The following is a 12,843-nucleotide window of genomic DNA, read 5'->3' as shown; positions in this document are numbered from 1 at the left end:
TGTAAAATCGTAGTAAAAATTTATATATATATATATATATATATATATATATATATATATATATATATATATATATATATATATATATATATATATATATATATAGATTAAAAAATATATATATTAAAAAAATTACACAAAATCGCAAATGAAACATCAGCGGAAATCGCAGATGAACTAAGTTCATCTGTGATTTCCTCTGATGTTCCATCTGTAAATGTACAACTCCTAATGCACGTCCACACTTTAAAAACTTGTATATTCGCACATCTAGAGGCGGAGGCAGTAGGGGGTTGCCGGATGCTTTGCCCCTCAATCATTTTTCTAACTTTAGTTATATTATAAATAAATTAATCTAACCATTAAACTTCTAACCCACATCGTTAACTTAACAATGTCCAACCCCTCCCAATTATTTTAAAAGAAAACAATTGCTATACATAAAAAACAGTGATGGTATTATCACTAAAAAAGTTGAGGTCCACATCTAAACACCACCGCCTCCATCCCTATCTATTTTATTTTAACTAGCCATTGATTTATACTCCCAACTATGGCAATTCATCGTTAGCTATTTTTATTCAAAAAGGTTAATTGACAATTAAAAAATCGTTTCCGGCTAAACAGATTCATCAACGTGATTTCATTTTTAAGATAAATTTTAAATCTTTTACATACTTTTATTTACTATTACTTGTCATTAATAATATTACTTGTCATTAATAACTTAATTATGGTTTCATAATTTAGTTAATTAATTTATTATAATCATTGGGTAAATTATCAGAAAAAAGAACTACCGATTCTTTTTTCAAATGAATACAAGGTGTGTGTGACCCAAAATTACAGGTTAACGGATGAATACGAGTTGATGTTTATAGTTAATTGAAAAATTTTGAAGATTGATATTAATGGAAACAAAAATTTCTTTGTGATATATTTTCATATAATCCTACGATATGAAGCTGTCAAACCCACCTTATTCGTAAATCCTAGCTCCGCACCTACGCAGATCAAATGTCAAAATCGTAGATGGCTCTAATGCAATCCACACTTTAAAAACTTGTATATTCGCAGATCAAATGCCAAAATTGTAGATGGCTCTAATGCATCTGTGATTTTGATTTGATGGCTAATATTGTAATTTGGGTTTTTTGACTATTTTTTTATAAAGTAACTAAGGAAAATAGCTAAATTTATAATTTTTTCTCATTAAATTATAATTAATTCAAACAATATTATAAAATAAACATCTATTAAAATCAAATTAATAAATAAAATATTTTTTATTATTAACCACTTAAAAAAACTTGTTTTGAGTATATTTTATTGATTTACAGTTTGTGTAAATAAAATTAAAAACATTTTTTCAATTTAGTATTATTTTTAAATACTTTTAATATTAACAACTTAAAAAAAAGTTAAAAAATAAATAAATAAATTATTTGAGTGTAAAAAATTTGTAAGGGACTATTTTAATATGTTATAGCGAATCAGACTATCAGAGACATTGATATAATATAACCTGGTCAAATTTGATTGGACTTTTATGAGAAAAAATTGATTCAAATTAATTAAATCATGAACATAACAAAAACATAATAACCTTATATGTATATAGCCCTTCAATTTTATGAAATATAATATTTTAAAGTTCTTATGAAGATAGACCCACTCAAAAACCAATTTAGCACACTGCAATTGTTGATTATTTTATGTAGAAATAAAAATCTGATTTTATTAAGTATCATGGTCAATATTTGTTTTGGTCAACTTTTATTCTTTTTATAATCTCACAAATAAAATTTTGAATCCCCACATTCACCATTCTCACCATTCACATAACCTAATTAGTAATCAAGGTACAATCTTTAATACACAAAATACAACCTTTTTTTTTATAAACCCTAGTTCTGAAAGTTAGAACCAAAAAGCACATAACTTGAACTTGATAACCAAAGATTCACCATAACATAATTAAAACTACTTTACTTCATTCACACAATACTAGTAGAAAACATTAAAATACTTTTTCCACTTTTACCCCTCACATGACTGAACAACTGCTTGTGTTTTCATCACTAAACATGTCAGCAGCAGAGTTGTCACCACCACCTCCACCGCCGCCATTAGCGGTGGCATAGTAGTAGTTATGTGGATGCTCACTGTAAGTGTAAGGGGTAGGATTGTAATTATAGTAGTACCCGGTGGCTGGTGGTATGACGGGTGACCTGTGGTACATCATCTGCGGTTGCTGTTGCTGTTGCATCGCTTGTCTGTTCTGCAAATTTAACATCATTGATGCAGCAGCGTGGTTGTACGTTTGCTGTTGTTGCTGCTGATGTTGGTTGTACCCTGCAACTCCGGCCATGTTCATCATCATGGATGCTTGTGACGATGGGTTGTAACCACCACCACCACCGCTTGCCAACGGAAGTCCACCGCCTCCTAACACCGCGTTATTCTTTTGAGGGATTTGAAAACCACCAAGTCCACCACCAACACCGCCGGCGTTTCCTAAACCGCCATCACCACCGCCGTTTAAACCAGCTAGATTGTTCATAATCGAGCTTATGTCATTCACCCTTTTAACCTCACCACCACCACCGTGATTGTTGGTGTTATTATCACCCATCTTCATGCCGCCGTTCGGATTCCCGTTTCCTTTCTTTCCATTCCCGTTTCCGTTTCCGTTTCCACCGTTGCTTGGCTTTCCGCCATTGTTATGTGAATTCCTGGCGGCGTTATTAGCAGCCATGGCGGCAGCATGTTGTTGCTGCAACTGCTGGTGTTGTTTCAGTAACACCAAGTGATTTGTTTTCTCGGTGATCATCCTCAGCTCCTCTTCGCTTACTTCATCGTCGTCGTCGTCATCAAGATAATCGTCGTCTTCTTCGGAGATGCTTAAAGGTTGAAACTTTTGCTGGTTTTTCAAGGTTTCAAGACCTTTGATGAAATCTTGTTTCTGGGTCTTGTTTTTCTTGTCATCTTTCATACATGAACCCTTTTGATTTTGATGATTTGGAGTTTGGTTTTTGTTGTGAGTTTGACTTTGGTTTGACTTGTTTGACCAAAGTTCAGCATGTTTTCCAGCTCGAACTAGTTTCTTGATCAAAGTAACAGAGTCTACACTTCCTGAAACTGTTACTTTTTGTTGTTCTGCATCTATGTTCACTTGATATACACCTACAATTTTTACATACGACAAAATCTCAGTAATTACAAAAAAATAATATAGTAATTAACTTTGGTGTTAGAACGTGAAATTTTCTTGGTCAACATAGATACTTATTATGTTTTAATAAATTTGAGATCTTTAATGATGTTGAGTCAAGATCATGGGGAAAGTGATGATGGAAAAGCCATTTGGAATCATTTCTATTTGGTGTTAAAATTCACTTTAGAAGATAATAAGACAAAAGTTGATAAAAGCTTGAAAATGTTTCTTTTTATGGAAAAATACTAGCAAATAATTCCATAATTTAATAGAAACACAAAGAGTCCTTTTTAAAATTTCTAATGATCACAAGATATCATCATTTACGATTTTTGCATAAAATTTCGAATCATCAAAGTCCCCTTAATAGCACAAAATACAATTACTTTCTCAATCCCAAAAAAGTCGAAAAATATATTGAAAACAAAATAACAAGAGTAAGTTCAATTTTAACATCATTAAAGTCTTTACCACGAACAGTCATGTCAATTTTGAAGCTAAAAAGTTCTCTTTCAATTTTAAAAACCAAATGCATATTTTTTTAGAAGCATTATACAAGAGAGAGAGAGAGAGAGAGAGAGAGAGAGAGCACCATCAATTTTTTGAAGAAGTTTCTTCACTTTGTGTTTGCAACCATCACAGTGTAAATTCACTCTGAGAATACAAGTCTAGAGTCGACAAAAAGAATCAAAAATAAGTAAAACAAGAACAGTGTGTATGAACAGTAGTAATGTGGAAAGAAAAATGTCATTTAAGAAATCAAATTAAAGGCTATTCATCTGTTCATCGAGCACATGTGAATGTGAAGAGAAGAAAATGAAAAGAAAATTATATATAAATATAAACAAAAAAAGGGGATAAAAAAGAGAAGGTTCACCTGGATCTTGAGGAGCTTAAAGTCTTCATCTTTAGTCATTTCTTGGGTGGTGTTTGGATCTGGCAGAAAAGGGAAAGAAATGATACAAGTGAATGTGGTTGTTGAGAGGAGATAATTTGAGTAGTCTTTTTCTTTTCTTTTCACTTCTCGCTTTCCTTCTTTCTGAACTTGATAGGCTAAAAAGTGAAAGACATATGGGTTCTATTTAATAAGCAAAACCTTCAAAATACTAGGTTGGATAACAATGTCATATTTTCTATTTTAGATCATTTTTGCATTGATTATTATATTTTCTTAGCAACGTGGTTACTATTTTTGTTTATTCCAAATGATTTTGACTTACTTAATTAACAATATGTGTAATAAGAAATGGGGTTGATAGAGTGGCACAATATTATTAATCTTGTTAATATTTTGTAATACTGATATCGCTAATATATATATATATATATATATATATATATATATATATAGGGTGAAGTTCAATACAGAACCATAATTAACCAATGAATCAATCTTTTTTTCAACTTTTAGAACTTATTTTTTATCAAAAAAAAACTAAAAATACAGAAATTCATAACTTTTTATCCTTTTTCCAAAGATATAAAATTCGATTTTTTTTTACGTCAAATTCACAATGTGAATCTTCGAAAATTCACAACGTAAATTCGGATTCACACGCTGAATCCGAAAAATATTTTTCACATTCACAATGTTAATATATGAATTTAGATATTTTTAGATTTTTTTCGATAAAAAATAAGCTCTAGAAATTCAAAAAAAAAAAATTTGGTTCCTTGAAGAACTCATAATTATGGTTCTCTATTGAACTTTTCCTTATATATATATATATATATATATATATATATATATATATATATATATATATATATATATATATATATATATATATATATATATATATTGGTTACATTGAAATTCAAAAAAATATAGATATTGATATTCAACCCTCGGACAAATATTTTCTTATTTATGGCTCTAGCACTCCAACATACCGGTGTTGCGGTAGGGTTATGATCATAAATGATTATTCAATGTCTTCCGTTCTTTTTGTGTTTATATTGATTTTGTGTTTAACCTATACTTGATCATTGTATGGTAATTCATAAATTGATATATCTAGGTATTTGATCATAATAACTAGTAACTTAATGAATTGGTAATCGATATAATCCTTCCACTAGAAATTAACCATATGAGAGGGGAAAATCGGAACTGGACAGAAATATTCTTTAATCTTGAAGTAAAAATCGTTCTCTTGTTTGCTTAGTTTTAATAGTTATTTGAATTAAATTAAATTCTTCTAGTCTTGCAAACTCAGTAAAAACCATTTTTTAAAGTTTGTTTCGTAGTTTAATTAATAGTAGTTATTTTCTAAAATGAAATTATGTTCTTTGTGTTTAACACCCGACTTTCCTAAGCTATTTTATAATTTGACTAGGTACACTGTCTATAGGTGCATAAACATAATCTTTATGCCTACATGAATCATCTAGCTACATCCCAAAGGGAACATACACTTATTCCCATAGGAATCATAATCTTATTCTCAAAGGAAACTTTATCTCATCCATGAAGAAATCATCTTTCTAACCATCTTTATCTCTATCATGTGAATCATTACATAATAGTTGTCCCATAGACATTCTATCTCTTTATCTCATCAAGAGATCTTTTACTACTCATCTAGTACTTAACTCATTAAGTACTTAATATTTATTTATGTCTAAATTAATGCCACTATTATTTTTTGGTGTCATTACTGTCGAAATCTTCTACGTCCGCCACTGCATCTACTCATATATAGGATTATGATACATATAATCCCATTCTTTCTTTATTTATTCTTATGGTTATTACCCATAATACCTTTGTCCTATCCTTATACATATATACATACTTTGGTTATACATACATTCTCATATACATGATCTTAAATGTATAACATCAAGTACATGATCTTACATAGGATTATAGTACATATAATCTTATTCTTTCTTTCTTTTTTTCATGCTCAAATACATGACTCTTACACACACACACACACACACACACATATATATATATATATATCATTATTAAGAAAGAAAGAGAGAGAGAGAGAGAGAGAGAGAGAGAGGAGAGAGAGAGTAATAACTCGCCTTATCGGTTAGTAAAGACTAACTACCATTAGCTCCATTCTCCTATTGATGCATCATATCCATATTCTTTGCTTATAATCATATTCATACATAAATATAAGCTTCTTAATACTTGTCTTAGCCTATTAAGAACTTAATGAACCTGTTGGTCAAAATGACCACTTAATGGATTATAATTCTATGTTATACTTTTCTACCTTAATCTATTCCAACCAATGAATTAAGCATCCCATGTTACCTAATTCATAATAATCTATAATAAGGCATCAATTATAATCTCACTAGTTATGGTTTCAAAACCTAACTTCACATATATAGATTTCACCATGGAAAACACATACACAACTTGTTAAAATCTTCTAGACACTCTCAATAACATCAAATACAAGCTATAGGTTGATTAATTCAATCAATTCAACCAAACTACACATTTCACCAAAAGTGAAGAAAATCATACCTTAGTATGGAGAGGATAAAAATCCTTACAATCCACCATCTTTAGCTTGTCTTGGCACCATTTGGTCAGTAAAATCGCCAACCTTCATCTCTCTAATTGATTCCCCCATGAGAATGACTTAAATGAGCTCTTAATAGGTTATAACCGTTCTGGCCTCGAAACTGCATCGTTGTGAGGCATTCATCGCGTCGTGGTGACCATTTGACTTCGGTTAATGGCATCCTACTTATGCCACCGCACCGTGGTGATCTGTTTATCGCATCGCGGTAACTGGAGATCAACAAAGTGCATTGCTAATTCCATTGCAGCCTTGGGGACACTTTTTCTTCCAACTTCTAACCTTCGTAACTCCTTCGTTCTATACCCGTTTTCTATGATCTTTATATACATGCAAAGGTGGAACATACTTTACAAAATTTTTAAGTCATTTATTATTGACTTTAAACGAGTCTTAATCTATTCTATAAAAAACTTGGCCCAAAAAGCATAAAATTTTCCATTTTACCCTTTTGACCAAAATGCATTTTATCATGTATTTATTCTCTAGAAATTACTCACCTACTTTCATGATAGTAACTTAAACCTATCTTGACCATTTTCATGAAGTAAAAACTTCATATTCTCACTATATTCTCACTAATGGCCATTTTTCCCTTTTGGCCAATATTTGACTAAAAGTCAAATCTCTCTAAATTTCAGGTTATTACATAGGGTGCTTAGGATTTCTTTCTCCTTACATATTTTGCTTGATTTTTCGCCTCCTTCTTTCTCCTATCTTAGGGAACAAAATTCTTAACCCTCATTGGGTTTGTAGAATTTTGATCCCTTCTCCTAGTTAGTTTATTCTCTATTTGGTGTTCATCGGCTATGATATTATTAGAGAGATTATAGTTTGGATTGTAAAAAAAAAAAATAAAAAAAAAAAAAATAAACAACTCAAAGATTTCCCAACTTCACCATTTCATTCACTATGAAACAGATGGTTTATACATCAAACAGATTACAAATGGAAACCTTACTACACATACACTCACTCTCATATGAATCTAAGAACAATAAAGAGAACTGTAAGAAATATGAACAAACCCTAATTGGAGTGTAGAGAGAATGAACAGTGTCACACACTAAAAATATATATGCCCTTACAAATGACGTAGAGACTAAGCAATATATACTTCTGATCAAATATAATCGGGTATAACCAGCAATCCGCGTGTAAACCCGATACCTGCACAAAACATACACAACACACCCCCACAAATATGCAAATATGCAAAACTTACCCAACAATCTATAATTAATGTTTAAGTTTGTAACAATTATATAAACAACATTTCTCAACATCCCCCCTCAAACTAAACATTAATTTGAGAAGACATGAACTTAACCAATTTTTTTAAACACATCAACCATATTAAGCCGATTCACAATATACTCATGTTGAACACTACCAAGTGACTTTATAAGCATATCTGCATTTTGATTTGAATACACAATTTTATTCACTTTTAGTATTCCATTTTTAATTTTTTCCCTAAGAAAATGAAGATCGACTTCAAAATGCTTTGTTTTTTCATGAAAAACAGGATTTAAAGCTAATTTAATTGCAGACTCAATGTCACAAAAAACATCCACAGGTAAACTTGATTTTATATCCAAATCATAAAGCAATTTTAAAATCCAATTTATCTCACAAGTTATACTTCCTAAAGCCCTGTATTCAGATTCAGTAGAAGAGCGAGAAACAGTACTCTGTTTCTCACTCTTCCATGAAACAAGAGACCCACCTAAGTACACCAAAAACCAGATACAGACCTTCGACTAATAAGACATTTAGCCCAGTCTGCATCAACAAAACCAACCAAATTAAAAGAGATAGACTTTGTTAAATGTATTCCCATACCTGGACTATTTTTCAAATACCTCAGCAGTCTGAAAGCAATATTAACATGAGATTTATACGGCTTATGCATATATTGACTCAAAAGTTGAACAACATAAGAAATATCAGGTCTAGTCACAGTAAGATAGATCAATTTCCCAATAAGTTTCTGATATTCAGTTATATTGACCAAATAATCAGATTTTCCAATTTATATTCTCTTTTAATGACCAAATTAGGCTCAAGTGGTGTTTTAACAGGTTTACAAGCAAGCATCCCAAATTCATGGAGTAATTCCATACAATACTTTATTTGATTAAGACAAATTCCATTCTGAGTTTTTAATACCTCAATAGCTAAGAAATATTTTAGATCACCTAAGTCCTTGATTAAAAACTGAGACTTAAGGAAACTCTTAACATTATTTAATTCAGCTTCATTATTACCAGTTAAAATAATATCATCTACATAGACAAGAAGAACAACAACTGTATCTTGACAATTTCTAACAAATAAGGAATAATCATTTATGCTTTGTTTAAAGCCAAAACTGGAAAGAGAAGAACAGAGCTTCTCATCCCACTTTCTCGGAGCCTGTTTAAGCCCATAAAGAAATTTTAATAACCTACAAACTCTGACATCATCCTTAGAATGATATCCTTCAAGTTGAGTCATATATACACACTCAGACAAATTTCCATACAAAAATGCATTGTTAATATCTAATTGATAGAGAGGCCAGGAACTATGAACAGCCATAGAAATAAGAACACGAACTGTTACTATTTTAGCTACAGGAGAAAAAGTCTCCTCATAATCTATACCCTCTCTTTGATTATATCCTTTAGCAACAAGCCTAGCCTTATATCTGTCTATATCACCATTGGACTTATACTTGATTTTATAAATCCATCTACATCCAATGGCTTTTATTCCTTTAGGAAGGTTAGTTATTTCCCAGGTATTATTTCTATAGAGTGACCCTATTTCCTCATTCATAGCCTTGATCCAATTAGGATCCAAAGTTGCATCACTATAGGATCTTGGTTAACATTTCTACCTAGTATAGTAACCCTAGTTGACAAAATATCAGAAGGATCATAATTAAGTGACTCATTTTCCTCAAACAAGGCAGAAGAGTTTGGAAGCATCTCACCAGAAGGAGGCACATTTACCTCACCAGTCTGGTTGCTGACATTAGAGGGACAGGTCTCATCCAGGTTATGGTATGCATTAGCACCATCCAACTGATGGTCACTTCTCAAACTTTCTAACCTAGTGTTTTCTAGAACAAAACTAGAATCAATTGAATCATCATAGGAAAACAGGTCATTTGAGTCTACAGGGGCAACAAATTTATCTGTCAAAGATGAGGATTTAAGCTTGAAAGGAAACACTGACTCATAGAATTTTACATACCTGGAGACAAAAACAAAATTGGAATCATGACTAAGTACTTTATAACCTTTTTTATCAGAAGAATAGCCAAGGAAAATACATTTATCTGCCCTTTCAAAAAACTTATCTGAATTATTTAACTTGGTGGCAAAACACAAACATCCAAAAACTCTAAGTTTATTAAAAACTGGTGTATTATTATAAACAAGTTCATTGGGAGAAGCACCATTTAAAATAGAAGTAGGAGTCCTGTTAATCAAGAAAATAGAAGTTAAGATAGCATCTCCCCAGTACTTGATTGGTATACCAGACTAAAACATTAATGACCTAGCAACATTTAGAATATGTCTGTGTTTCCTCTCCACAACACCATTATGTTGTGGAGTATGAACACAAGATGTTTGATGTATAATTCCTTTAGACTCAATCAATTGTCTCATTCTACTATTTAAAAATTCAGTACCATTATCTGATCTAACAGATTTTAACAGAAAACTGATTAAGTAAAATATTCAAGAAAGTAAGAACACAATTATAAACTTCATCTTTGGACTTTAACAGATAAACCCAAGTTGCCCTAGTATAGTCATCCACAATTGTCAAAAAATATCTAAATCCTTCTGTAGTTGTCACTCTATAGGGACCCCAAACATTTAAATGGATTAACTCACCAAATTTAGAAGTAGTATGTTGACTAATAGGAAAGGGTTGTCTAGTCTGTCTAGCTTTATGGCAAACATCACATGGTGGTAGATTCTGATTTCCAATATTTAGTTTGTTTCTTAAAGAACTTAAGGCTTGATGAGAAGGATGACCAAGTCTATTATGCCAAGTTAGTTTAGACATATAACAAACAGAAGAGGAAATAGATGAATTAGATAGATTACCCGAATGTACACTATTTATGTAATAGAGACCTCCAGACTCTCTACCATTTCCCACCATCACCTTTGATTGTAAATCCTGAATTTTATAATTATGTTTATTAAAAACAACTTCACAGTTACTATCTTTGCAAACCTTATGCACAGAAAACAAATTAACATTGAAATCAGGCACAACAAAAACATCAAATAGAGTCAAAGAACTAAACAAATTCATGTTACCAATTTTATCAATTTTAGCTGATGTATCGTTAGGATGATTAACAAGTAATTCTAACTTAGACACATCCACAGTGTCATGGAGCAGTGACTCGGAAGAAATCATATGTTGATTAGCTCCATAGTCAAATATCCATTTTTTACCATTAGCAGAAGCATTAAAGGCTTTAAACAAACAAGTACCTGCCATATTTGCACTAGTAGATGCTTCCTCATTGACTTGCCTATCACCAATAAGTTGTAAAAGCTTGACATATTGATCCTTAGTGAGTTGATGAAACTCAGAATCCCCAATGGAGTCAGAAAAATTATTAGTACCAATACTTCCAGAAGAAGCAGTGGTTGAGTTTGCAGAAAATTTTTTAACAAAAATATTTTGATTATTTGTTTCACTTCTTGACTTAAAGTCCTTAGGATATCCAATTAACTTGAAGCATTTTTCTATGATATGACCTTTCACACCTCAGTTCTTACATTGAACTATTTGACTCTTATTCTTATTATTGTTTCTATTATTAAACCTGCAATTAAAAGCAGAAGACTGAGACTTAGTCACAAACTGAGATGACTGCAGAGAAGTCAAAGAAACATTTCTTTGAAGAGACTCTTCTCTTGACACAATAGAAAAAGTAGTTTTCACATTAGGCAAAGGGTCCATTAAGAAATATGACTTTTAACTTGACTATATGAATCATCAAGACCAGATAAAAACTGCATGAGTTTCATGAGATTAGAGTGATCCTTCAATTTGATAGAGGCATAACATGTACATTCAGTTAGACTAGTAAGACCATCAAACTCTTTCCATAAAGAATCAAGCTTATTGAAGTAATCAGACAAAGACATACCATTTTGTTTAAGAGAACTAATCTGCTGATGAATGTTAAAAACAACAGACCCATCAGATTTATTATAAGTTTCAAAAAGATTTTCTTAAATGTCCTGTGCAACTTCAGAATAAGCTTAACTCTGATAAATGGAGTCAGAAATAGAAGATAACAGCCAAGAACAGACAACAGCATTAGCCCTATCCCATTTAGTTTTCTTAGACTCATCTACACTACTTTTTTATAAGATCCATCGACAAATCCTAATTTGTTTCTTGCCTTAAAAGCCCTAGTAATGGAACTTCTCCATAATCTAAAATTTTCATTACCAGTTAACTTCGTTGTAATAATAGAGGTAACATCATTATCAGAAGGGTGAATGTAGAGAGGATCATCAAAATTAATTTGATCATCCTTTCCACTTCCACCAGGGGGATCAGTAGCACCACCCGCCACAGAGACAAGCAAAAGCAATCAAGAATAACAAAAAACAGCAAGAAAATAAGACATTGTACAGATCTTATGTCTAGATGGTCACCATGTATGTTGGGGCCCAAGACAATCAGTACATAGAGAATAATAGAACAATAGACAACAACATACGACTCAGTAAAAGAAACAGTAACTGGTGTACACAAGACACCAGGATCTCCTAGAACAGATATAGAAAAGGATAAAGAATGAGAAACCTCACAGAGATTTTAGAGGAGATAACAAGGAATCGACTCTCTTAGTCCGTTCTCTACTAGGGTTTATCGATGATGAAATTCGACCCCTAGAGAGTTATTTCAGACAAGATTAATCGATCAGTTTAGGGTTTCCAACTGAAGAGCAGTATTGCAATCGATAATTGCACAACAGAACCTGCAAGACACAAACACACTCGCAGTACCAAGATCTAGAAGCGGAAAAAAAACACA

At 31.6% G+C, this 12,843-nt stretch overlaps 1 protein-coding gene across 1 annotated transcript; it reads right to left on the bottom strand.

Moving 5' to 3' along the window:
* Window positions 1–1,759: 1,759 nt before the first annotated feature.
* On the bottom strand, window positions 1,760–4,271 carry LOC111921158 (heavy metal-associated isoprenylated plant protein 37). Its single transcript, XM_023916729.3, has 3 exons — window positions 4,095–4,271; window positions 3,810–3,885; window positions 1,760–3,186 (listed from the first exon to the last, which is right to left on the bottom strand). The coding sequence occupies exons 1-3, from the start codon at window positions 4,131–4,133 to the stop codon at window positions 2,048–2,050; spliced, it is 1,254 nt and encodes a 417-aa protein (XP_023772497.1). The 5' UTR covers window positions 4,134–4,271; the 3' UTR covers window positions 1,760–2,047.
* Window positions 4,272–12,843: the final 8,572 nt, after the last annotated feature.

Source organism: Lactuca sativa, chromosome 8 (genome assembly GCF_002870075.4).
Source record: "Lactuca sativa cultivar Salinas chromosome 8, Lsat_Salinas_v11, whole genome shotgun sequence".
Classification (NCBI taxonomy): Eukaryota; Viridiplantae; Streptophyta; class Magnoliopsida; order Asterales; family Asteraceae; genus Lactuca; species Lactuca sativa.
This window is presented reverse-complemented; position numbering and strand designations above follow the sequence as displayed.